Here is a 26,793-nt window from a genome sequence, read left to right as displayed (position 1 = left end):
CAAGCACTTGACTCTTCAGGAAGGTTAGGGAGGGCTTGGAAGAGAGAAGACACTGTGGTCTGCCTTGCCGGCATCCTTTCCTGTGGGAACCACCTTCTCTGCTTCAGGGTTTCCTGGTCCCACACACTGTGCCCCGCCCGTCTCTGTTGCAGGCACCAATCAGAGTGAGCCCCTATCCTTTGGTCACAGTGATTGGCTCCGGGGAGGTCCAAAGCTCAGCCCCTCAGAGTCTCCCTTGGAGATCTTTTGCTGGAGATGGCAACCTGTTTCTTGCCTCTGATTTCAGGGTGCTGGGTGGTTGTAAAATTAGAACTATTGGCTGCCATCTCTCCCTTCTCCCTGACATAGGGGGAAAAAAAATTAAGGCAGGGCAGAGAAGCTTCTTACTGGACAATGTTTTCTATTCAGAGCTATCTTAAGGCATAGATTGCCTTCCTGATCCTCTTTTCTCTTTGTGGTTGTTAGCTGGAGTTGATCTCTATTCCAGCTCGCTGTGGAGATAAAAACCACGTGTGCAAAAGTGGGAGGCAAGAAGAGGCATGGCATAGTGGAGGACCTGCTGGGATTGTGGCCTGGCAGGAGCTGAGGGCGCTTATGATGGGGCGGGAATAGGATAAGGCTAACGATGGGCTTGAATCTGAGGCTGAATGCGTGAGGATTTATTGAGGATTTTCAGCAGGGAGCGGGCGCAAATTGATGCGCATTTTGGAAAGCTCGCCCTGAGAGCCATGGGGAGGACCGGTGGAGGGGAGCGGTCCTGGAGGAAGAGGCCTTTGCAGAGCCTGGGGGAGACGCAAGGGGCAGCAGAGCTCAGCTGGGACACAGGGATGTAGAGGAGTGCCGGGATCCAAGAGGGGGGTGGAAGATTCTAGAATGGGTATCCAAGGCGCTGGTTTAGGTGAGAAGGTGAGTCTCCCTTTGGTTGCTTCCTACCTCTCATCCCTGTGAGGGGCTTTTCCTGCCTTTCCTGGTCACCATTTCCTGAATGCATTCTGGGCTAAGCCATCCCATGGGAAAAGTCTGCAGCCCAGAATAGAACTTAGTATTCCAGCCAGACGTGGTTTGACCAGTGGAGGAGAGGTGGTCACATGCTTAGGAACGCAGCCTGTGGCTCCGGGGGCTGTCCTGGGAAGTCATTCGCAGCGATGACTCGCCTGGAACATATTATTCTGTAAAACCCCTGAGTCTTTTCTCACAGAGCCTCGGGGTCATGTGTTGTAATGGAGGAGTGAGTATTTTTACAAATGAGTGGTAATTTCTAACCCATCTGAAATATAAGCCTATGCTATTTTTTCTTTCTTTCTTTCTCTGGGGGTTCCGGGATGGGAGTGAGGGGGCTGCGCCCATGGCATATGGAAGTTCCCAGGCCATTACGAAACAGTGACCCCAGCCACAGCAATGTCAATGCCAGATCTTTAACCACTGAGCCACCAGGAAACTCCAAACCTATACTATTAAGCTGAGTGTGCCTTCCCTATGTCTGAAAACTGTGCGTCTCCAAGCCTTTGAATCCAGTTTAATTCAACAAGTGAGTATGAGGTGAAGATTCTAGGACAGATACTGTGGGAAGTACATGGAAAAGATGTGTTCTTACTCTTTTCAAGTAGCTTAGAATCCAACTGTGTGTGTGTGTGTGTGTGTGTGTGTATGTGTGTGTGTGTGATGAGGCATCAATACATAAAATGATTAAAGACCTTTGGACCAGTGTTTACTGGTGAACTGTCAGTGTGAACCGTTCTCTGTGCATCTTCCATGAAGTTCACCAGAGCACCTGCTCAGCTCAGCGGGTCTGGAAAGTTTTGCCATTGAAGTCCCCATTGCCCGGATAAGTCAGATGAGTTGCTGGCCCTTCGCCGCTGTGCTCCTCGCCCTAGAATATGTCCCCTGGGTCTCTGAGTTAGCACCACCCTCTACCATCCCTTTTCTGGGGTTGATCTTTTGATTATTTTCAAAAATAATACTAACATCCATAGGTCCCGCTCACGAGGGGAGTTCCTAGAAAGCAGGGTCCCGATGTGCCGTGGGCAGGTTTTCTGTCACCTGCCTTCAGCTCACTCTTTTCCCCTCTCCTGCCTTCCCTTGCAATTGACTCCCATCTCAGTTCTCATCATCAAAGGTTTTTTCGGTATCAGGTCCTGCTGGAACCACCACACCATCAAGCCTCTTTGCAGTTCTCCCAGCTCATCACTTGTTCAGTCCTACGGGCCAGGCAGGGTGGGTGTGAGTCAGGCAGGGTGCCTCTCCACCAACACATGACATCCCCTTTCTGAAGATCTGTGGGGAAGCCTGACCCAGAGATCTCAGGACCAGAAATGCTGGGCGGCTTTCAGCAGATCCATTCATTCTGCCAAGATTCACGTAGCGCCTGCTGTGTGTTCAGCCCTCTGAGAGGGAGGGAGGGAGCCGTGAGGAAGGAGGTGGGGGAACTGGAGAGAAGATGGACCAGCGATTACAGGCAGGAGGGGGAGGATTCTTGGAGGGCTGAGAGCAGCGCTCTCTTACCAGCCTCGGGGTTAGGAAAGGTTCCCAGAGGAAGAGACAGCGACTTGAGCCCAGAAAGAAAGAAGAGGAGAGGATTTCCGTCGCACCATAGTGGTTAACGAATCCGACTAGGAACCATGAGGTTGCAGGTTCGATCCCTGGCCTTGCTCAGTGGGTTAAGGATCTGGTGTTGCCGTGAGCAGTGGTGTAGGTCACAGATGCGGCTGGATCCCGTGTTGCTATGGCTGTGGTGTAGGCCGGTGGCTACAGCTCGGATTAGACCCCTAGCCTGGGAACCTCCATATGCCACGGGAAGCGGCCCTAGAAAAGACAAAAAAAAAAAAAAAAGAAAAAAAAAAGAAAGAAGAGGAGAGCAGGAAGATGGTTGGCCCAAGGGAGAAGGAGGGTGGGCTGCTCTTTGCCTTAGAATGTGAGCAGCTGGGAGCCAAAGAAGCGGTGACATGACAAAGGTAACTGGCTTCTATCTAAGGACAAGAGGAGGCCACTAAAAAATTTTAACAGGAGTTCCCATTGTGGCTCAGCAGGTAAAGAACCTGACATAGTGTCACTGAGGGCATGGGTTCCATCTCCGACCTCACTCAGTGGGTTAAGGATCTGGTGTTGCCATGAGCTGCAGCATAGGTCACAGATGCAGCTCTGATTCCCTATTGCTGTGGCATGTAGGCTGGCAGCTGCATCTCCCAGTCGACCCCTAACCTGGGAACTTCCACATGCTGTAGGTACGGATGTAAAGAGAAAAAAAAAAAATCTTAATCCTAAGTGGTAAGATCAGACTGATTGCATTTCCTGCTTTCTCTCAGATGCTCAGATCTGAAACTGCAGCCCACAGCTAGCAACTACGCAGGGCCATCCGTGTGCAATTGGGAGATTAACTTACCTTTCCTTCATCTTATCAGCCCTTTGTCCCCAGGTCCTTATGTATTATCTTCTGTTATACTCTGTGAATCGCTCTGCAAGTTCCATCATAAAACTTCCATCAGAAATAGGAGTTACTGTTGTGGCTCAGTGGCAATGAACCCAACTAGTATCCATAAGGACATGGGTTTGATCCCTGGCCTAGCGCAGTGGGTTAGGATCTGGTGTTGCCGTGAGCTGCGGTGTAGGTTGCAGATGTGGCTCGAATCAGGTGTTGTGGTGGTCATAGTGTAGGCCAGCAGCTACAACTCTGATTCAGCCCCCAGCCTGGGAACTTCCATGTGCCAGGGGTGCCACATACATGTGTTTTCAAAGAAGATCCACCTTTTAGCTTTGAAGTACATCCAGTAACTAAAACCAGCCAGTTGGTTGCCTATAGAACTAGACTTTTATTTATTTTATTTTATTTATTTATGCTTTTGGGGCTGCACCTGCAGCATATGGAAGTTCCCAGGCTAGGGGTCGAATCTGAGCAAGGCCAGGGCTCGAACCCACACCCTCATGGATGCTAGTTGTGTTCCTAATCCACTGAGCCACAGTGGGAACTCCTAAAACTAGACCTTTAAAACTAGGAGAAACCTGAGCAATTATTCTAATCTGAGCAACTCATTTTATGGTGAATTAACTCAGGCTCAGAGAGACCGAGTGACTCCCCAGGGTCACACAGCTGGTTAACAGCAAGTTCGGAATCAACTGTGGTTCCCACGTACCTTAAAAATGTCTAGCGTGGCAGTTATGGCATCACTTTGTCCTTTTCGAAACATAAAGATTAAAGGTTTAATTTGGCTTGCTCATAAAACTAAGTGGTTTGATATATTTAGAAGGTCTGATGAGAACGTGTTTTGAAAAGATTTTAAACCACAGCCCTGTGATTTGTTCTGGCCATTATTCTGACTCAGAGGCTCGGAAATGGGGCAGAGTGAAAAAACACCCATACGTGCTCAGGGTCACAGCCATCTCCGGCCCCTCGTGGTCCCTCGCAACTCTCTCTCCCCCCGGTCGTTTCATCTATTCATGAGGATTCAACCACCACTTAAAACCCGAGAGTCCCAAACAGTTCTAGACAGTAGCTAACACACTTGGCACGTCTGTGCACAATATGTAGGTTATGTCATCACACCCACACCACAAGCCCGATCCAGCGGACAGAGGAGAACACTAGGCCTTGCCCAAGGTCACAGGTGATAGCATTGGCGGCCCCCCAGCTGCCTGGCTCTGCAGCAGGTCCTGTTTACCAGGAGAGGACTGTGTAAAGCTCAGCCCTGGTCCAGCACCCTCCTCTCTCCCAAGCTGCAAATTCCTGCAAACCCAAGCTCCCTGCCAGGCTGTCCCAGAACTGACTCAAAACCAAAACCAGGAGTTCTCCTTGGAGCTCAGCGGGTTAAGAACCCAACTAGTATCCGTGAGGATGTGGGTTCGATCCCTGGCCTCGATCAGGGGGTTAAGGAGCCAGCATCACCGCGAGCTATGGTGTAGGTCGCAGACACAGAGTGGATGCCATGTTGCTGTGGCTGTGGTGTAGGCCGGTGGCTAGAGCTCCGATTCGACCCCTAGCCTGGGAACCTCCATATGCTGCAGGTGCGGCCTTAAAGAGACAGAAAGACCAAAAAAAAAAAAAAAAAAAAATTGTCCTCATTGAATTCTTACTGTTAGGAGGTTTTGAGCTGAGCTCTCATTTCATGGAGAAATGCTTTTTGTGACACATGGTGGTCCTTCTATCAGACATAAATTTCACCATATGTGTCCTGGAAAATGGGTGTCTTTAGCTGAATCACATACGAAACGCCCCCTACAAGAGCTTGAGGAACCCAAGCAGAGCACACAGAGAAAAGAGAGCCATGGTAATCCCACATGCAAGGATGACAACTGTTATCCTGAGTATTTCTGGCACTTTCCATGAATCTGTGTCTCAGCGCTCCCAACTGCCACCCAACTGCCATACTCTTTTCTTTTTCTTTTTTTTTTTTTTCTTTTTTGTCTTTTTAGGGCTGCACCCTCAGCATATGGAAGTTCCTGGCTAGGGGTTGAATCAGAACTGCAGCTGCTGGCCTACGTCACAGCCACAGCAATGCCAGATCCAAGCCACATCTTTGACCTACACCACAGCTCATGAATCCTTAACCCACTAAGCAAGGCCAGGGATCGAACCCACATCCTCATGGCCAGTCAGGTTCATTACTGTCGAGCCATGACGGGAACTCCCCCATCTGCCATACTCTTTTGGTTCCAGCGACATTTGGTTTTGCCCTCTTGGCAATACATTGGGAATGAGTACTTCTGGTTTCTGTTTTCTGTTTTTGATTGATTTTTAATTTTGCTATTGCGTAAGATGTTTAATTTTGCTATTGTGTAAGACACTGATAAACATTTTTACATATCTTTTTTTTTCTTTTTTTTAATGGCTGCATCCGAGGCATGTGGAAGTTCCCTGGCCAGGGATTCAATTCCAGCCACAACTTCAACCTATGCCGCAGCAGTGGCAATGCCTGATCCTTTAACTCAGGATCGAACCTGAGCCTCCACAGTGATCCCAGCCCCTCAGATTCCTAACGCACTGCACCACGACGAGAACTCCTACATATATTTATAAAAAGAATATACTCATTTTCTTAAGAAAAAATTTTTAGCGGAGGGATTGCTGGATTAAAGTATATGCATGGGGAGTTCCTGTCGTGGCTCAGCGGAAATGAATCCGACGAGGAACCATGAGGTTTCTGGTTCAATCCATGGCCTTGCTCGGTGGGTTAAGATCCAGCGTTGCCATGAGCTGTGGTGTAGGTCACAGATGTGGCTCGGATCTGGCATTGCTGTGGCTGTGGTGTGGGCTGGCAGCTGTAGCTCCAATTAGACCCCTAGCCTGGGAACCTCCATATGCCCTGGGTGCAGCCCTAAAAGGTAAAAAGACAAAAAAAAAAAAAAAAAAAAAGTATATGCACGTAGTTAGGGTTTCAGATACTATTGCCAAAGTGCCCTGCAAAGTGTTCCCATCATGGCTCAGGAACCCGACTAGTTAACGAACCCGACTAGTATCCATGAGGACTCAGGTTTGATCCCTGGTCCCATTCAGTGGGTTAAGGATCCAGTTCTGCCGTGAGCTGTGGTGTAGGTCACAGATGTGGCTCGGATCCCGCTTTGCTCTGGCTGTGGTGTAGGCCTACAGCTACAGCTTCAATTGGACCCCGAGCCTGGGAATTTCCATATCCTGCAGGTGCAGTCTTAAAAAGCAAAATATAAAATAAAATATAATATAATATAAAAAGTATACAGCAATAATTATTTCATCCAAAATTCAAAATAGGCAACAATAATTATTCCTTTAAAAAACAATAAACAGTATCTTTCGACAAGGAAACAGGGGAAAAGTTTGTATTAGTGAAGGATCCACTAGTTTGCCAGCCACAGGAAAACCTAAATTAAACCAGCTTCAGGAATTCTCTCACGGCTCGGAGGGTTAAGGATCTGGTGTTGCCACTGCCGTGGCTTGGGTCACTGCTGTGGCTTGGGTTCGAACCCTGGCCCGGGAACTTCCGCATGCCATGGGTGCAGCCAAAAAAGAAAAAACAAAAGTGAAACCAGCTTCAGAGGAAAGAGTCATGTTCAGGGGTAGATCTGTCTCTAAATCTAGTTGAATGCAGGGTTCAACTGATGTCACAAAGATTCTCGTCTCGGCCCGGCCTTCTTTAGGCTGTCTCATTGTCTGGACCCACTCGGTGGTTCCTGCAGGCGCCCTAAGCTTTCTGCTCATGGCTGTGGCACTGCAAGCATTTCATGTGCACACTGCCGAGCCCAGCAGAGAGAGCCCGGGGCAAGATTCTGCTTCCTTTGAGGGCTAAAGTTCACTCTGACTAAACTAGGCTGCATCACCCTGGCCGGGGGAGGGACAGCTGTCAAGCAGGGCCATTTCGGTTGCCGCCTTGGGGTTTCCCAGAGGAAGGATGAAGAATGAATGCTGGGCAGCCAGCAGCAGTGTTCCAACACCTTATCTCAAAACAAACGTGGATCAAGACCAAATATCTCCTCGGAGCCGTGACTCTTCCGCCTTCAGTTCCCCACCTCCCAGACAAAATGAATTCTCCACGCTGCTTTGCTCCACGACACTTCAGTGTATGATGATATTGAAAGATATCATCTTTCATATCATAATAATTCTCTTGTTTTTTTTTATGGCCACACCCATGGCATGTGGAAGTTCCTGGGCCAGGGATTGAGTCCAATCCGCAGCTGCGACCTATGCTGAAGCTGCAGTAATGCCAGATCCTTTAACGCACTGCACCTGGCTGGGGATCAAACCTGTGCCTATGCAGTGACCCAGTCAGGTTCTTAACTCACTGAGCCACAGGAGGAACTCCTAGAATAATTGGTGGGGTTTTTTTTTTTGTTTTTTTTTGTTTGTTTGTTTGTTTGTTTGGTCTTTATGGGGCTGCACCTGCGGCACATGGAGGTTCCCAGGCGAGGGGTCGAATCAGAGCTGTAACAACCTGCCTACACCATAGCCACAGCAACTGGGGATCTGAGCCACATCCCCAACCTGCAACACTGGATCCTTAACCCGCTGGGAGAAGCCAGGGATGGAATCCACATCCTCATGGATATTAGTTGGGTTTGTTACCACTGAGCCACAACAGGAACTCCCAAAATTCTTAATATCGTCTGCCTCTGCCACTGGACTGGGGCACCTCAAAGGCAGAAATGTTTTCAGTGTTTTGCCCACAGGACACAGGGGGGCTCCCAATGGTTGGCACATTGTGGGTGCTTAATAAATATGGTGGATTTTATGAATGAATGAAGAGTGGCCCCCTCTCTAAAATCATATTATTCTCAAGGGATGGCTTTTCGGAGTCAAGTGGCAGGGATATTGGCATAAGAAAGGTAGCTGTCTCACTCATGGATGCTGTGGTCTATCTGGTGCCATGCTGGTGCCATGCTGGACAGGAGGAAGGGGGGCTACTTGCCTTCGTATTGTATACTCACCTGCAAACCCTCCCTGACTCTGTGCATACCTACTCTTCCCTTCGTAGTGTGAAATTCCCTTATAAGGACACACAAGGCCACTGAACCCTGCTAGCCAAGTAGATTGACAGGCCTGGGAGACTTGGGGGCAGGCTGTTATCTACCACTGTTTTTTGAGGAAATAGGATTCACAGGCCAGCCCTGACCAGCACTGCCACATGCACCCCTCTCCGGGTACACATGGGGGGTGGGACAGAATGCCAGCACTGGGGGAGCCCCTGGGCAGTACCGGGCCCCAGATGTGCTCCATGGGGGGCTGGGGCTGCCTGGCTTTGGAAGAGGCCAAGATGGTGGCTACAAGCTTTGACCTTGGTGTCAGACAGACCTGGTTTGCATCACACTTATCAGCTCTTTTACACTTGACCCTGATATGGGGTGGTACCTTCCTCACAGGGCTGGCACGAAGAACATAGGAGGTACTGTATTTCAAGTGCTTGGCACACAGTCAGCTATGACACAGGCAATGACAGTAATGACAAACAGGTTCCATTCTCCCCCCCCCCAAAAAAAAGGCTGCAGATCTTCATGCTGAGGCCAAGTTCAATCATTTCACATCGATGAAGGAAAAAGCGCAATTCAGCTCCTTTCCCACAGCTTGGATCTATGAAGCAAAAGAACATCCGAGAGATAACAGAACAGGTTCTAGTTCTTTTCTTCCTTAAGAGTTCAAATGACGTGAAACTTAAAAACAGAGTCAAAGGAGTTCCCGCCGTGGCGCAGTGGTTAACGAATCCGACTAGGAACCATGAGGTTGCGGGTTCGGTCCCTGCCCTTGCTCAGTGGGTTAACGATCCGGCGTTGCCGTGAGCTGTGGTGTAGGTTGCACACGCGGCTCGGATCCCGCGTTGCTGTGGCTCAGTGACTACAGCTCGGATTCAACCCCTAGCCTGGGAACCTCCATGTGCCGAGGGAGCGGCCCAAGAAATAGCAAAAGGGGAAAAAAAAAAAAAAAAGAGTTAAAATGATTTAAGCCACCGGTGTGGGGGTGTGGGTGTGGCCCAAACTCTCTGTGACAACACGTCAGAGACCAGCTCTGGTCAGCAGAGCTGGATATGGCCCAGGGATCACCAGATGGTGACTCTGAACTTAGCTGACTCCTTTGCTCTGTGGGAAGAAATCCCTGGCCCACTATTCTCCAAAGCTCCAGCCTCCTGCCTCTGGAAGGTTTCCTTGCCCGGTATCCTCCATGTAAGAGTCTGAGGGTTGTTTGAAGGTTTCAACGTTTTGTTGTAGTAGTTGTTGTTATTGATTTTGTTTATTTGTTTTTCTTTTTTTTTTTTTTTCCTGCTTTTTAGGGCCACACCTGCCGCATATGGAAGTTCCCAGGCTAGGAGTCCAATCAGAGCTGCAGCTGCCAGCCGGCACCACAGCCACAGCAACGCCAGATCCGAGCCACATCTGTGATCTACACCACAGCTCATGGCAACACCGGATCCTTAACCCACTGAGCGAGGCCAGGGATTGAACCTGCGTCCTCATGGTTCCTAGTCAGATTCGTTTCCGCTGCACCACGATGGGACTCCAAGACTGTATTTAATTCTTGGTCTCACCTAGCTCTATCAGTTCATGGGGGAGCACCCGGAAGCCATCTGAAACCAAAGGCATCTGGGAGACTCTGGATCCTGGATCCTGTGTTTGTGGAAGGGGTGGAGCACCTTGTTTAACTGAAAGGTCTTAATGGGACTTTACTGCCTTTGAGTCTTATTTTCAACTCTTTGGGATTTAGAAGCAAAGGCTTTTCCAACACCAGATAGCAGTCCGTTTCTGTACATTTTATTTCCCTTCCCTTGTATTTGCAAACTGGGCTCTTTCCTGACCACTATAATTATTCTTTATTTTAAACTTTTTAAATTATAGTTGATTTACAATGTTCTGTCAATTTCTGCTATACAGGAAAGTGACCCAGTCATATCTATATATACATTCTTTTTCTCTTTATCCTCCATCATGTTCCATGCCAAGGGATTAGATATAGTTCTTTGTGCTGTACAGCAGGATCTCATGGCTTATCCATTCCAAATGTTTTTCGGAAAGTCTTTGTGAAACACCAGGAGGCGTCGTCCAGCTGTGTGTCCAAATAGAAGAGGAAATGGGATCTAGGGAAACCAGCTTGTCCCAGTTTGCCTGTGACTCTCCCGGTTTTAGCACTGGGAGTCCCACTTCCCGGAAATGCCCTCGATCCAGGACAAACCAGTAGAGCAGCTCCCCCTCAGGTCTCCATCTCCCTCTCTCCTGTTTTCATGGTCCCCTACGTGGGCATTGAAACAAACCACCATCCGGGCAGGTTTGAATGTCCTCGACCCCGTAGGGCAGGTTGTTTTCTTGAAAGAGATGCTCTTCCTGGAAATGTGGGGCACCTGTGATGTACCCCTATGGAGCATGCACATCTGCAAACACCGCCTTTGACTTTGAATGAGTCAGTTAGAAAACGAAGTGGAGGGCGTTACACTGTACCCTGGGGAATTGCTACCAACCCAACCACAGTTCTTAAGAGAACACCCAGAAATAGTTTTGCCCCAGGATTTATGTGAAAAGGAATAAAGAAGGAGCCATTCTGGACTTCCCTGGTGGCTCAGGGCGTTAAGGATCTGGTGTTGTCACTGCTGTGGCGTGGGTTCAATCCTTGGCCCAGGAACTTCCACATGCTGGAGCAGGGCAAAAAAAAAAAAAAAAAAAAAAAAAGAGGGGAGAGAGAGAGAAAGGAGGAGTGATTCAGGGATTATGTCATGCAAGGCAAATTTTGCCAGAAAACAAAGTACCTCACTTCTCTCATAGGCAATACTTAGGCTGCCCTTGAGGGCGGCCTGTGGCCTGTCCTGTGTGTTACCTCTGGCTTATAGAAGGTCCTCAAGAAATATTCTCTGAGTAAACCAACACTTAGCTTACCAGACAGCCTGTGCCTGTTTTCTCTAATAAAAAGAAGAGGTTTTTGAAGTTCCCTTCATGGGTCAGGGGTAGCAAACCTGACTAGGATCCATGAGGACGCAGGTTCCATCCCTGGCCTCGCTCAGTGGGTTAAGGATCCAGCCTTGCCTTGAGCTGTGGTGAAGGTCACAGACACGGCTCAGACCCTGCACTGCTGTGGCTGTAGCGTTGGCCAAGAATTACAGCTCCAATTTGACCCCTGGCCTGGGAATTTCCATATGCTAATGGTGTGGGCCTAAAGAGACAAAAGGAAAAACAAAGAAGAGGTTTTCTGTTGGGTTTGGTGCTGAAGGATGAGCTGCCAGTGAGCAGGGGAGTCTGGTTCTTGAGACAGAAGTACAACATAGAGAGCTGGACCTCAGGCCTGCGAGCCAAATCAGCATAGGAGCTGTGCTTTTGTTTTGTCTGAAAATCGGGAATTTGCAGACAGAGCCTGGATTTCTGGGTCTTGAAAAGTGCAGAGGATCTGGTAATGCAGAGCCTGAGTTTGCACACAGCTACAATCGCACGGCGCTCCCGAGCGGCTGCCTTCGCCTGAGGAGCCCACACACGTTCCCCGGTCCCTGGAGTGGCCACGGTCACCGTCTCTTCCTACTCTCTGGCCTGACTTCACTCAAGAGACTTCACCCGTGTCCAAAACCCCTGGCTGGAAGCACAGATCTGTAGGGCAGTAGCGTGGTCATTTTTGCACACTGAACCTTTTAAAACAGTTGTTGATAAAGCCCGATTACTAATCCCAGATCCTCTCCCCCTCTTTTCAGGATCCAGAAATCCAGGCTCTGTCTGCAAATTCCCGATTTTCAGACCAAACAAAAGCACAGCTCCTATGCCGACTTGGCTCACGGGCCTGACGTCTGGCTCCCTACGCTGTACATCTGTCTCAAGAAGGCGGCGTTTCGCAGCCCTGGTCCACCTAGAAATTTTTCCTTAAGGAACGTGATCATTTAAGGTATACATATTCCACTATGACTTTCAAACATGAACAGTTCCCTTTCTTTGATTCAGATACATCAAATAGCTGCCTCTGGGTATTGCTTCCTTAGATACAGAAGAAATGATGGGTTTCTGTCCATATTCTAAATGGCCTTTTTTTTTTTTTTTTTTTTTTTTTTTTTTTTTTTTTTTGCTTTTTAGGGCTCCACTTGAGGCACATGGAGGTTCCCAGGCTAGGAATAGAATTGGAGCTGCAGCTGCCAGCCTACAGCACAGCCACAGCAACGCTGGTTCCGAGCCATGTCTGCCACCTATACCACAGCTCATGCCAATGCCGGATCCTCAACCCCCTGCGTGAGGCCAGGAATTGAACCTGTGTCTTCATGGATCCTAGTCGGGTTTGTTAACTGCTGAGCCACAAGGGGAACTCCCATAAATGGCATTTTTTTTAATGTTTTGTCTGGGGGAGGGCTCGTTTTGTGTTTTTTGGCCACACCCGAGGCATATAGAAGTTCCTGGGCCGGGGATCAAAACTGAGCTGCAGCTGCAACCTAAACCACAGCTGTGGCAATGCTGGACCTTAGCCCACTGTGCCAGGCTGGGGATCAAACACATGCCCAGAGCCACTGCAGAGACAGCGTCAGATCCTCAACCCACTGTGCCACACCGGGAACTCCAATGTGTGTTTTTATATTAAAATTTCAATTTCTATTATCTCAGGTTAAATCAAAGGCTATTAGAAAATAAAACTACCATAGCTTTATTTCTGCAAAAGATACAAAATTAAATATATGAACAAACAAAACTAGGGGATGAATGAGTCAAAAATAATAGGCTAACAATTCTTTTTTTTTTTTTTTTTTTTGTCTTTTCTGGGGCCGCACCCTTGGTATATGGAGGCTCCCAGGCTAGGGGTCCAATTGGAGCTACAGCTGCCGACCTACACCATAGCCACAGCAACACCAGATCTGAGCCAAGACTGCAACCTACACCACAGCTCATGGCAACACCAGATCCTCAACCCGCTGAGCGAGGCCAGGGCTCGAACCCGCAATGTCATGGTTCCTAGTTAGATTCGTTTCCACTGCGCCATGACAGGAACTCCAAGGCTAACAATTCCTGAATCCTTGCTCTGAACCCACCTCTGTCGCTACAGCTTTCCAGGATTACCCTTACAAAAGCCCTGTGGCGTTTCATGTCCCCATTTTAACATGAGGAACAGACCAGCAAGGAAAAGAACCTGCCCCAGGTCACTTAGCTTGTAACTGGCAAAGCTAGGGTTAAAGTCAAATTAATTTTAGCCCAAGAAGTTCAAGGAACAAAACGGCCAACCCTTCCCCTGCAACAACACCCTCCTCTGCCCCCCACCAAAGTTCCAATGAAATAAAGTCATCAGAAAAAGCAAAGGACTGTAGGATCTTAGGGCCGGACAGAATCTTCATGATCTGATCCAAGTCCACATTTTACAGATAAGAATGCAGGTCTGAGGTCCCATTACACAGCCAAAGGTCAAAGAGCCAGTCACTCCAGGGCTGCGCCTGGCAGCCAGAGACCCTCACCTTCAGCTCCTGTGCTGCTTCACACCAGTGCCGGGAGCTCACTGCACAACCTGCTTCAAGTTCTGTCCGCAGGCATATTTCTCCTTTTCCAAACATATTTGCAGGGGGGAGGTTGGGGGCGGTACCCGGCACATGTGGAAATTATCAGACCAGGGATTGAACCCATGCCACAGCAACATTCAGAGCTGCTACAGTGACAATGCCAGATCCTTAACCTGCTGAGCCACCAGGGAACTCCTGGGCAATTTTTTTTTTTTTTTTTTTACTTTTTTAGGGCTGCACCTGTGGCATATGGAGATTCCCAGGCTAGGGGTTGAATCAGAGCTACAACTGCTGGCCTACACCACAGCCACAGCAACTCGGGACCAGAGCTGCATCTGCAACCTACACCATAGCTCATGGCAACGTCGGATACTTAACCCACAGAGCGAGGCCAGGGATTGAACCTGTGTCCTCACAGACACTAGTCAGATTCATTTTTGCTGAGCCACGATGGAAACTCCCTCTAATCTTGTTTTTTAATTAAAAATTTGGGGGGGGGTGTTCCCATCATGGCTCAGCAGTTCACGAACCAACTAGCATCCATGAGGATACAGGTGCGATCCCTGGACTTGCTCAGTGGGTTAAGGATCTGGCATTGGGCTGAGCTGCAGTGTAGGTCACAGACGAGGCTTGGATCGTAGGCCAGCAACTACAGCTCCAATTCGATCCCTAGCCTGGGAACATCCATATGCCACAAGGGTGGCCCTAAAAAAAAAAAACAAACATTTTTTTTGGTATTGAGGTATAGTTGATTTACAAAGTTTAGTTTCGGGTATCCAGCACCATGATTTAGTTATGCATACACAAGTGTGTGTATATTTGTTCTTTTTCAGATTCTTTTCCCTTATAGATTATTACCAAATTTTGAGTATAGTTCCCTGTGCTATACAGTACGTCCTGGTTGGTGATCTCTGTTTCTTTTTGTTGTTGTCTTTTTGCCATTTCTTGGGCTGCTCCCATGGCACATGGAGGTTCCCAGGCTAGGGGTTGAATCAGAGCTGTAGGCACCGGCCTACACTACAGCCACAGCAACGCGGGATCTGAGCCGCGCCTGCAACCTACACCACAGCTCACGGCAATGCTGGATCCCCCAACCCACTGAGCAAGGGCAGGGACCGAACCCTCAACCCCATGGTTCCTAGTCGGATTCGTTAACCACTGCGCCACAACGGGAACTCCGAGGTGATCTGCTTCTTTTCTTTTTTTTTTTTTTTTGTCTTGTTGCTATTTCTTGGGCCGCTCCCGCGGCACATGGAGGTTCCCAGGCTAGGGGTTGAATCAGAGCTGTAGGCACCGGCCTACACTACAGCCACAGTTCCCAGGCTAGGGGTTGAATCAGAGCTGTAGGCACCGGCCTACACTACAGCCACAGCAACGCGGGATCCGAGCCGCGTGTGCAACCTACACCACAGCTCACGGCAACGTCGGATCGTTAACCCACTGAGCAAGGGCAGGGACCGAACCCGCAACCTCATGGTTCCTAGTCGGATTCGTTAACCACTGCACCACGATGGGAACTCCTGATCTCTGTTTCTAATCTTTATGCCACGATTGCTGTCAGAAGGGATTGTGAAGGTGGCGGCTGAAAGTGCTTGTGTTGTCAGGCCCCTGGTAGCTTCGACAGAAATCGAGGGCAGACTAGTTGTCTGCTGAAATTAATTTTTCATTTCCGAGTTCAATTACAATGAATTTGTGTCCATTAGTTGTGTTGACTCAAAGTTGATTCTGGCATTGTGTATTTAGCACATAATGAAAAATAATTTTGTGCTTTTAAGGCAGGCCAAAGAAGAAAAAAAGAAAAAGAAAGAAAGAAAAGGACAGAATTACTGAGTTCTGTTCATTGGAAACCAAAAGCAGAATTCATTAAGATCATGCAAAATTCCTTCTGTTTCTCCTCTCCAGAACGGCGACTCTCCTGCCGCAGTTGCCGATGTCAAGAACGAGGCTGGGACAATGTTTTGTTCCCCTTAAAAATCTTTCCCGCAAAACCTAAATATGATATAATCTTTCCACAAAACCTAAATATGATATAATCAACTATATAACAACCCACAGGCCAGTAAAGGCCTAATCAGGTCTGTAAGCAAAGAGTAAAGGGCCTTTTATAACTACCTTAAATATCTGAAATTGACAGAATATTATAAGTCCACTATAATAAAAAATTAGCTTAAATCTAAGTCAATCACTGAAAATATCAAGTTTAGTAATTGCTAAAATGAGTATGTATGGAAAACATCTTTTGACTTTAATCATTCATTGTTACTTCATATACAATATTCAGCTGTATGGGAGCCTCGCATATTTAATAAAAGGCCCCAAATTCCACTAACTGATGAAGAAAGTTCCCCTTTACTTTAATGAGACACTGGCTCATTCAAATTCTCCACAATTCCCACCTTCACTATAGAGGATCTTCATTAAAAACATAAAAGATTGAATTCCTGTCCTGGCTCAGCAGTTAACCAACCTGACTAGGATCCAAGAGGATGTGGGTTCGATCCCTGGCCTCGCTCAGTGGGTTAAGGATCCAGTGTTGCCATGAGCTGTGGTGTAGGTTGAGATATGGTTTGGATCTGGCGTTGCTGTGGTTGTGGTGTAGGCAGGGAGTTGTAGCTCTGATTCGACCCCTAGCCTGGGAACTTCCACATGCCACAGGTGCAGCCCTAAAAAAGCAAATACATACATACATACATAAAAGGTGAAATAGTTCAAGATTTCTATTTAGTATAGTTTCATTTTCAAAGGAAATGTAATTACTACATAAGTACCCCTTTAAGTCAAAGTTACATAACCTTCAAACAAATATGACATTTAGTCCTCTCCAAATTCTCCAAGCCATCTTCATGGCAACCACCACCTCCCAGGGCTTTATTGCTTCAGCAGGAGCTGTGTCACCCCACCAGTCACTTGGAGCTTTATAACACATGTGCCATGTCCATGTCCAGTTCCTTTTTTTTTTTTTTTCTCTTATTAGGGCTGCACTATCAGCATATGGGGGTTCCCAGGCTAGGAGTTGAATCAGAGCTGTAGCTGCTGGGCTACACCACAGCCACAGTAATGCAGGATCTGAGCCGCATCTGCAACCTACACCACAGCTCAAGGCAATGCTGGCTCCTTAACCCACTGAGTGAGGCCAGGGATTGAACCTGCGTCCTCATGGATACTAGTCAGATTTGTTAACTGCTGAGCCACAATGGAAACTCTCCCTGTCCAGTTCTTTTCAGGCAGCTCTGATGTACCTTCCATCCACCCATCAATCTCCCATCAGCTTTACAGTAGAGAAGTGAAGGATTCAGAAGAGGTGAGTCCTACCTATCCTGCCTGGGCTTGAGGAAGGCTTGCAAATGCCCAACTTCCACTGGGTGGAGGGGTGGTGGCTGAGATGCTGGGGTAGATTACACAGCCAAAAATCCGCGCTGTTCACCTGCTCGCTGGCATGGCTCAGATGACGGAGTGGGACTGCCTCAGGCTCTCTTCAGAGGTGCCAATTGGCTTGCGGATTCCATCATGTTTTGAATTTTGACCTATTTTACAGTCTTAAGGAATTAACTGGGAGGGACTCCCTTGCTCCTCTGGTCCTTCCCCAAACCCTGCAGGGGAAATTTGTAGAATTCTCTTGTCTTTTACTTGGGCGTACCCAGGACCTGGGAACTCAATCCACACTGGAAAAGCCCCCCAAAATCAGGGTGACAGATTTTTTTTTTCGTCTTTTTAGGGCCGCACCCGGCACCTGGAGGTTGCCAGGCTAGGAGTCTGATCAGAGCTACGGCTGCCGGCCTACACCACAGCCACAGCAACGCAGGATCCTAGCCATGTCTGCGACCTACACTGCAACACCAGATCCTTAACCCACTGAGCGAGGCCAGGGATCGAACCTGCCACCTCATGGGTTCCTAGACGGATTCATTTCCACTGTGCCACAAGACATTTCCACCTGACAGAGTTCTTAAGGTGGAAACTGGCTTCTCGAACTTCCCTCTTCGAATCCTAGTAGAGCTGCTTGTTGAGATTACACAGAATAAGGTTCACGCCCCTCAGCTGGTAAACACTGGAAGACCAGTCCTTCCATGGACTCCTAGAATTTGAAAGCCACAGGGGAACTTAGAGATGATCTCTCTCAATATCCCACCATCAGCCCTGAGGGGAGAAGCCCACTTGTCCAGGCCATCCGTCTGCAGATCTAAGCTCTTGCCTCCTTCACTACGACTCTTGCCTTACTGGCTGAAAGAACGCAAGGTCTAATCCCTTTTACTTCTCCAGCCAAACCACCCCCCACCCCCCTGTTCAGGATTTCACTAGCCAAACTGTTTGCACTTTACTTGGAAATAATGGTGGAAGTGACCTGCAATTGTGTTAACACTGTACCATTGAAACACTTGGTTATCAACATTTTATATGCTTTATTGAAAGTTGACAAGTGCAACAGTTAAATACAGTGACACCTTACAACTGGGTAGAGAGCATGCACAGAAACATATGCATAGAGCTACTATACAGGTAATATGCAGGAACCCCTATTGGGAAATCCATTTCAACAGCTAGAACGCATCATTTTTCAAAGTATTCAACCAGCTCAATCAGAAAGACTTCAGTGAACAGGAACTGACTTCAAGATATTCAGCAGCTAGAAGAGTTCAGATTACACAAAGGGACTAACTGTGCCAAATTCTTAAAATCTCTTTCGTTTGGTGTGTTTTTCTTCACGGAGTATTTTGTAATGTAGATCTCTATATAAAAGACAAGCCACACCTCTTCAGACGGCCAATGAAACATCTAAATCTCAGTCTGTACAAGCTAAATAGTAGTTACAGTCCTCTATTGTACAAAATAGTTACACTACATACACAAATATACAATGAGCAAAACCACCTTCACGTTGATAGCCGAGGTGCCAGCTACCTGTCACCCTTCAGTCACTCTGGAATAGTCCCGCGTCATCCCTTGCTTTGGGAAGAGGCACAGTACTCTTGGGTTTTTGTTTCGTTTTTTTATGGATTTTGGTGACAGTCGTCAACGTGTACAATGACCTACGTTTCCCCTCCTCCGAGGTGAGATGAAGCTTCGGTCTTGACTTTCACCCCCCTTTCCGGTTCCTCGTGGGGGAGGAGCGAGAGGAGAGTCCAGTGGCGCTCCACGGCTTGGGGACTGCGTGCAGCACGCCAGGAGCAAGCACGACGACCTCTCGGAGGTGGGGGTAGGGGTAGGGGTGGGGGTGGAGGTGGGGGTGCGGAGCAGGGGAGGGGCGGAAAGGCACACAGCTCCTCAGCATGAATGAAACCATTTCTCACGGATCTGCCCCGCTGCATGAGGTCCCAGTACATCCATGCTAATTCTCTGGTTAACCTTTAAGTCGCCCAACTAAGAAACTTCTTCAAGCCAAAAGCACATGAGGGTTTAATACTGGAAAAAAGAGATAATGGCATATGTCAGTCTCACGTCTCTTTCGCAGCTGAGCATTGAAATGGGTGACCGTGGTGGAGGCGGACCCCCCCCTCCCCCAGCACATCCTCTCCGGTCGGTCGGTCGGTCGGTCGGTCGGTCAGTCGGTTCAGACAGCAGCAGCCAGTTCTGCGGGGGGGCCTAGGAGGCTACGCGGTCGGTCCTGAGCCCTGGGACGCTGGCTGGGCCGGGGGCTGTGTGGTCCCCTGGGGCTGTGTGGTGGCCGGCGGGGAGCCAGTCTGCAGCTGGGCCTGGAACTGGGCAAGCTGCTCCGGACTGGCCAGTGTCTTCAGCAGATTGTTTTCCTGCTCCAGCTGGGAATTTTTCTCTATTAGTTCTTTGATTTGCTCTTTGAGGACCTCCACTTCCTCTCTAACTGCATACATCAAATGGCTTTTCACCAGATCCTGCAAAGGAGACAGAGACAAAAAGGTTTAACTTACGGATTTACTGTTTCTCTGGACACTGACTTGCTAAAGCAGGATTTTGCATGGCTCTCCCGAACCATGTACGTATCTATTTACGTATCTTCCCTTTGGAGTGCATTTAACAGGCTCTAGGGGGAAATCTACGGACCACAACCCCAACTGTGCAGTACTTATGTTTAACGTATAAGGGATCGCGCTTTTTTAAAGTCTCTGCTTTCGGTGCAGCCAGTGATGCCTGGGGTCAGGTTTCCTACTTGCGATGGCAAAATGCGCCTCCGGGCTCGAGGGCTCTGCGCAGGGGCCGGGCCCAGGGTCGTCCAGCCCCGGAGCAACGGTAGCCGGTTCCCCGCCCCCAAGTCCCTCCCTCCGCCCGCTGGACCGCCTCCCTCAGCACCGGCTGCAGCCAGTTTCTACCGAGCGTGTTGCCGCATTTTCCTCCCTCCACCCCCACGTTCCCCCTCTTTTTCGTGATTAAGCTGACATCACAGAAACCTGGGCAGCCGTCGCAGCCAATGGGCGCTCGAGTTATTTATAGCTCCGAATTAAAGGTTCGGAGTTTGCCTAGCAACAGTGGGCAGAGAATCCCGTGAGAAGAGCCACAGGCGCTGCTCCAATAACAAAGAACGGCCAAGGCGGAAATAAAAAATAGGAGAAATGCAGGCGCAGGCTGGGAAGATGAAACTTTTCTCCGGTTCTTCTTCATTGTGCAGTCGCCTCCACCACTGGGGATCCGTTTGTACCCGGTCTGGGAGGTCCTTTCCTGAGATCCCCACTTCTGGGGCCCTCCCCGCTTTCCCGGTGCCCCGGTAAATCTTAGGATTCCTAGTAGAGCCGCATCGCCAGAGATGTGCCCGCGACCGAAGGGCACGCCGGGCCAGCGCTTCCCTAGCAATTCCCCGGCAAAAAGGGACACCACTGCCGAAACCCCGGCAGTTGCGTGAAATCGGGCCAGGGAAGAATATTGAATACCCTGAGGGCCCCTTTCTCCCTCCTAAACAGCCAGGGTATGTGGCTTCACGCTGGCAGAATGGAGACAGTGCCGGCATTTCTATAAATGTATGGAGAGCAATCATCATCTTAACTAGGGGTGCACTCGTTCCATCCCAAGATACCTCGCTTTTTGTACTGTGCCCACATTTAGTACAAATGATTTTTAATCAGTACATACCATAGCTTGCTCGATTTTGTTGTCAATAGCTACCACACTTGCACCAGAAGAGCTGAAAAAAGGGAAAAAAAATCGATAAATGGAATTTATCTTGAACACCCAAGACAAAAAGGATTTCCCAATTCTGTGATGGTACTAGCATATTTTTTTTGAATATTCTCTAATGCTATGATCACCCTCCAGAAAACACCAGCCGCTCTCTTCCTAACGAATATCCAGACATTTCCCTATTTTAGTGAGCCACAAAGGCTCAATTACATAATGTGATAAAAGCCTGTTCTCTGGCCAGACCTGTAAAAAGAAGGCTATTCGGAACATTTCAAAAAGCAACAGCCATGTCACCGTAGTCTCTCAGCAATGGACAAAGGAATTCGCCTGGCTATTTTTCACCTGCATTATTACAAGTAGCTCACGAGTAAATTTAAAGAAACTATCCCATCCGACATTTACCTATTGTCAAGTCTCACAGAGGCGTTTTCAGTCCCGAGCAAGGATGACAAGAAAGAAATTGAAAAATGTCTCAGTTGGTAAACTCCTAGATCCATCGCCACTGGTCTACACCATTGGGATTTCATGCAATTGCAGCCAAAAAACACCCTCGCAGGAAAAAAATTAAAAAAGAGGGAATTCTAGAGGCCTTGTTTGAGCTAGATAAAAATCTTCTAGCTTTATGCGGCTCAGGGAGAAACAGAAAACAGCAACCCTAATTGAAAGAAACCCGGCTTCTGGGGCTTGGCGATTCCGGGAAGATGCAGATCCAACTGCTGTGCGGAGAAGGCTCCCAGGTCGGCAGCCGGGCTCCACTAGGCTCTAGACTAGGACTCCCAGTCTCCGTGCAAAATATATGCAGGGAAGAGCCGCGCCGATTGGACAGCACGCTGTTGGAACCGCCCCCTTCTCCCTTCCCCGCCCTCCTCCCGCTTCCCCGCCTTCCTCCCCACCCCCACCCCGCCCCCAGCCTCAGATCCGCTCCTCGGGTGGGCTGGCGGCTCTCAGAGGGGCCGGGATACAGGGCAGCTAAGGCCTCCACGATCAAGGAAAGATGGAGCAGTGCTACGGTAGAAAATGCCAAAGGGCCCTGAAAAAGACGACTGGGGCCCCGCACGTGCTTACGTTTAAGGGAATCAGACCCCCGTTCCTGGAGCTGCCTGTACCGGTGGCAGTCGAACGGGAAAAGCTGCTTATTTGCAACCAGAACTGTCTGAGTAACTGGGCATGCCCAGTCCCACCACTAAAGACTTGCAGGAGCCTGAGTGTCTCGATTTCAATTATCTGGTTCTTACAGACAGCAGTAATAGGATTTTATAGACGTTTTATTTATAAGGTAAAAACCATACTGTAATAATACTTTTTTTTAAGCCAGTGAATTTTAGAGGAAAAAAAAAAAAACATAACATCTCCTTTTTGAGAGAGTCTACCTTCCCGTGAAATTATCAGTTATTTAGGAATAAAACAAGAAACCACTACATAGTCTTTGCTAGGCATATATAAATTGAGACCAAAAGCAATCCACCAGATAAAATCAGGCAGACCTTTCCAAAATGTCCCTAGAGCCATAAACCTTAAAATTGCATCTCCTTCTTCCATTTTTAGCTAGAAAAAAAAAAAAAAAAATCAATCCACAGGTTGAATCCTGCCTACATAGATCTATTTTCAGTTAAGTCCCTAAGGCGAGTTTTTGGACGTTAAATGCAATTCCTACAAGACTCAGTCTTTTTAGAGGAACTGAAAACTGTAAAGTATGTATGTCACCTTTATGGCTACACTGATCAAAGAATTTAATTCCCTTTTCCAAACCAAAATCAGAGACCTGGGTGTAAAATAGCTTAACCCCTTACGTAATTTCTTCTATTAATTTAAAATATTTGAAAGGATGTATCACACTGAGGTTATAATTTGATATGTCTAAAGCCTTAAATGCACTTGATTATTACAAATTATAAAGTTTGCAATTCAATACATTTAAGGTACATTTAAACTTCTACAATACTGCCCTCTAATGGCAAAATCCTATAAAAACAGAAACCAAGAAAACTACAAATACTAATCTGTAAGCAAGTTGTATCATCACAATTCCAAGAAAAAATTTCACCACAGAACATACCTATGTGCATATTCAGTTTACACACACACATGCATACACACAGTCACACACATGGAGTTTTTTTCTCTCCGAAACAAGCATTTTCCCTCAAGCAGCATCCTTTAATTTAGGAAACTTTGGTTGCCATTGGAGCTTCATGGACATTCTTTTAAGTTGACCCAGTGTTGGCAGAGTGTACTTGGTTTTAGAAATTGTCCAAAGTGGTTAGGAACCAAATCTGGTACCTGATGAAAGGGCAATGCCCTTTGGAGCTAGAAAAATCAAAGCAGTACCATTCTTTTTCCATTGTAAGGTTCATATTGTTCTCCACATTTGTTTTTGCTTTTTTGAATAATAAATAATATTCAAATGATATTGAAATATGTGTTGGCATATTTATAACTTAACTATTTAAATAAATATTTATATGATCTCATATGATAAAAATTTATGAGAAAGGCACCTATTTTTAAGTAAAAGGAAACGGTAGCTCAAAAATCATAATTTGGGAGGCAGAAATGCCATCCCTGTCTATGAATGGTAGGCACAGTTATTATTTACTACATGATAGTTTGTATATTTTGAAAGTTACAGTTATCACTAAAACTATGGGATTAACTCATTGACATATTTAAGTGGAATGACAACTGGACAGGAAAAGTTATTAAAGCATCATCCTGGGTGTAAAAAGAGCTTAAAAAACCAAAACTCTACGGTCATAAAAAGACAGGAATTTTAAATTCCCACTGAAAGTTTAAGATTACTACATTAACTGAATTTTATTTATTCATGATGTTCTTGAAAGCAAACAGAAAGAAACAAGTTGATTATATTTTCATTTCATTCATTCCAACTGATCAGCCAAGTATGAAGCTATAGGAGCCAATATCTGAACCCTAGTCTGTTTCACCCAACTCTCTACAGTGGGACATTTTGGTCACCATCGATACTTTGCAATCTTAGACAGACTTGCAAAAAATATCTTTGTGCACATATCCACAAACATTTGTGCACAATCTCTGGAGAATTTAGTGGGCTAAAAGATACACAACCAAAAATATGATGAGAGGTCCATTTCTTTTCCTGTCTTTCACATAATGCGCTGGGTTCAGATTTTTATAAAAAAACTGAAAAGACGTAATTTCAAAAAAAAAAAAGTGATTGGAGGAAAGCTCCATGTCAGAAAACTCATGGATCTGAAATGCCTGGAGCCCAGGCAACTAAAATTACTTCCTAGGCATTACAAGAGGTGCTTTTGTTTGCCAAACAGCACACCTTTGAGTCTAGTGCCCAGAGCTTAAGCAGGACCAGCTGATAGGCCAGGACAGACACCCCCATGCCTCCAGGGGGATCCCTAAGGACCCAGGTGATACTGGTCACCTTCAGGCACTGGGCAGGGATCAGGAAGTCTCCCTCCAGTGAAGGATCTGGGGCACAGGAAAGAGCCTGGACCTTTGCCATTGGGATGGTCTTTGCTGCTGATTTTGTTTTTCTGTTGTTTTTGCCCTGAAAGACTTTTTACCTGCATTCCAACTTAGTCACTTCTGCATACTGGTAGCACGGGATGCTAATTCAGTCACATGTGCTCTAGTTCCAAACTTGATCTAACTTGGCCAATGTAGCTACAGCTGGGGATCCAGCACTCAAACAGCATAACCGCTTTCTTCCTCTGTCCAAACTCCTGGCAAATCTAAAGTGACTGCCAGGGAAGAGGCTAAAGGACACCACCCCACGCCTGACCCAATCAATCACCACTGTCTAGGGCCTACGTGTCACCTCCCCTTTCCTAGTTTATTCTCTCGCTAGATGCTGAGCGTAAAGTTACCAAGTTTAGCTAATGAAACTACTGGACTCCCAGTTAGAGCTGACTTGCAGATAAACAACGAATAATGTTTCAGTGTTTGGGTCCCACATACTATCTGAACCGGAAACAATGTTCAAGAAATCAAAACAGGAAAATGCAACCATATTTTAAATTTCCTTGATTTCCAGAGAAAAGTTGGAAGACAAAATTGAGAAAACCTTCCAAAAGTCGAACAAAAGAAAAACAGATGGAGTTGAAAGACACAAGGGACTAAAAGGATCAATCTTGGAGGCCCAACATCAAAACACAATGAACTCTGAAAAACAGAGAACAGAGGGAAGGAAATTAGCAAAGAAATCATTGTAGAAATTTTTCAGAACTGAAGGGTACAAGACTCTAGATCAAACAGCTACCACAATCAAGGAAAAGGGCCCTGAACAAAGCACATCATCACAAAACTAAAGATCGTTACTATTCGGGACAGAGATAATCCTGAAAGCTTCCAAACAAAAAAACAGGGTAAAAACATGGGGAACTAGTATGAGAATGGTTTCATGGTTAGCTGCCACAAAACAATGGAGTAAATGGCTATAAAATTCGAAGAGAAAAAGGGTTTTCACTTGGCCAAGTCATTTAAGTATAAATGGAGAATGAAAACATATTTTCGGACATTTTAAACACCCGAATGGAACTGCAAAGCAAGAAAAGGGGTTTAGGAGTTCCCGTCGTGGCTCAGTGGTTAATGAATCCGACTAGGAACCACGAGGTTGTGAGTTTGATCCCTGGCCTTGCTCAGTGGGTTAAAGATCCCGGGTTGCTGTGAGCTGTGGTGTAGGTCGCAGACTCAGCTCGGATTCTGAGTTGCTGTGGCTGTGGTGTAGGCTGGCAGCTACAGCTCCGATTAGACCCCTAGCCTGGGAATCTTCATATGCTGCAGGTGCGGCCCTAGAAAAGACCAAAAAAAAAAAAAGAAAGAAAAGAAAAGGGGTTTAAAGCAAGGTGAGTAAGTTCTACACATCTGCTGGTGCTTCAAGGCAACAGCGCTGGACACGTAAAACTTTGTTAAGAGGGTGGGTCTCAAGTTACACGTTCTTTCCACAATAAAAAAAAAAATGTGTGTGTGTGTGTTTGCTTTTTGAGGCCACACCTGCAGCATATGGAGGTTCCCAGGCTAGGAATAGAGTCCGAGCTGCAGCTGCCAGCCTACACCGCCGCCACAGCAATGTAGGATCTGAGCTGCATTTGCGACCTACACCACAGCTCACAGCAACACTGGATCCTTAACCCACTGAGTGAAACCAGGGATCTAACCTGCGTCCTCCTGGATACCAGTCGGGTTTGTTTCTGCAGCACTACAACAGGAATTCCTAAAATAAAATTTTTATAAAATCAAGAAATACTGAATATTTGAAAAGAGAGGGAAAACAAAGAGGCATAGGAAACACAAACCAGGAACTCGAATGCTGGAAAGGAAGGGAACTAACAGGATGATGGGGAAGGAAATCCGGGGATGACAAGTGCTCAGCAAGCCTAAGCAGTCAGTGGTGTGTAACGTGTGCAAAGGGAGCCTCTGGGAATAATAATAATAATAAACAGAAAGATGATCTAATACATCCGAGCATTTGCAGAGGCAGGGGGACTGCAGCCAGGTACGGGACAGACCTAATGGAGCAACTAGATAAATTCAAAGACAGTTTTACAAGAAAAAAAAAAAAAAAAAAGTATGCTTGTAAATAAAATCTACATGACTATATTCATTCTTAAAAACTTCCAGGGTTTTTAACTTTACAAAAGGTAACTTTAGGAGTTCCCGCTGTGGCACTGCGGGTTAAGAATCCGGCTGCCATGGCTCAGGTTGTTGCAGAGGCAAGGGTTTGATCTCCGGCCCAGCGAAGTGGGTTAAAGGATCTGGCACTGTTGCAGCTGTGGCTTAGATTCAATTCCTGGCCCCGGGAACTTCCATAGGCTGAGGGTGCGACCATTTA

General features: G+C 47.1%; 1 protein-coding gene and 1 long non-coding RNA gene across 8 annotated transcripts in view; one reads left to right on the top strand and one right to left on the bottom strand.

Moving 5' to 3' along the window:
* Window positions 1-21,738, top strand: part of LOC110255816 (uncharacterized) — a 40,727-nt gene extending 18,989 nt beyond the window's left edge. For 3 of the 6 annotated variants that reach the window (XR_014819555.1, XR_014819554.1, XR_002336677.2), the window contains 2 exons: window positions 12,114-12,301; window positions 17,101-19,373. This is a non-coding gene — a long non-coding RNA (uncharacterized LOC110255816). Of the gene's footprint in view, window positions 1-8,939; window positions 9,067-12,113; window positions 12,302-17,100 lie in introns of all 6 variants that reach the window. The other 3 variants (XR_014819557.1, XR_014819558.1, XR_014819556.1) reach the window with 2 other exon arrangements.
* The window catches only part of TSC22D1 (TSC22 domain family member 1), a 115,608-nt gene continuing 107,081 nt past the window's right edge, over window positions 18,267-26,793 (bottom strand). For both annotated transcript variants that reach the window (XM_021065613.2, XM_084981805.1), the window contains exons 3-4: window positions 20,922-20,973; window positions 18,267-19,732 (exon numbers count right to left, since the gene is read on the bottom strand). In XM_021065613.2, the coding sequence (XP_020921272.2) occupies window positions 19,475-19,732; window positions 20,922-20,973 (310 nt within the window). In that variant the 3' untranslated portion in view covers window positions 18,267-19,474. The remainder of the gene's footprint in view (window positions 19,733-20,921; window positions 20,974-26,793) is intronic.

Source organism: Sus scrofa, chromosome 11 (genome assembly GCF_054392235.1).
Source record: "Sus scrofa isolate SSC_HxYL_T2T_F1_AM1 chromosome 11, Sscrofa_HxYL_maternal_Yorkshire_Landrace_v2.0, whole genome shotgun sequence".
Classification (NCBI taxonomy): Eukaryota; Metazoa; Chordata; class Mammalia; order Artiodactyla; family Suidae; genus Sus; species Sus scrofa.
The sequence above is the reverse complement of the archived record's forward strand: the minus strand, read 5'-3'. Positions and strand labels throughout refer to the sequence as shown.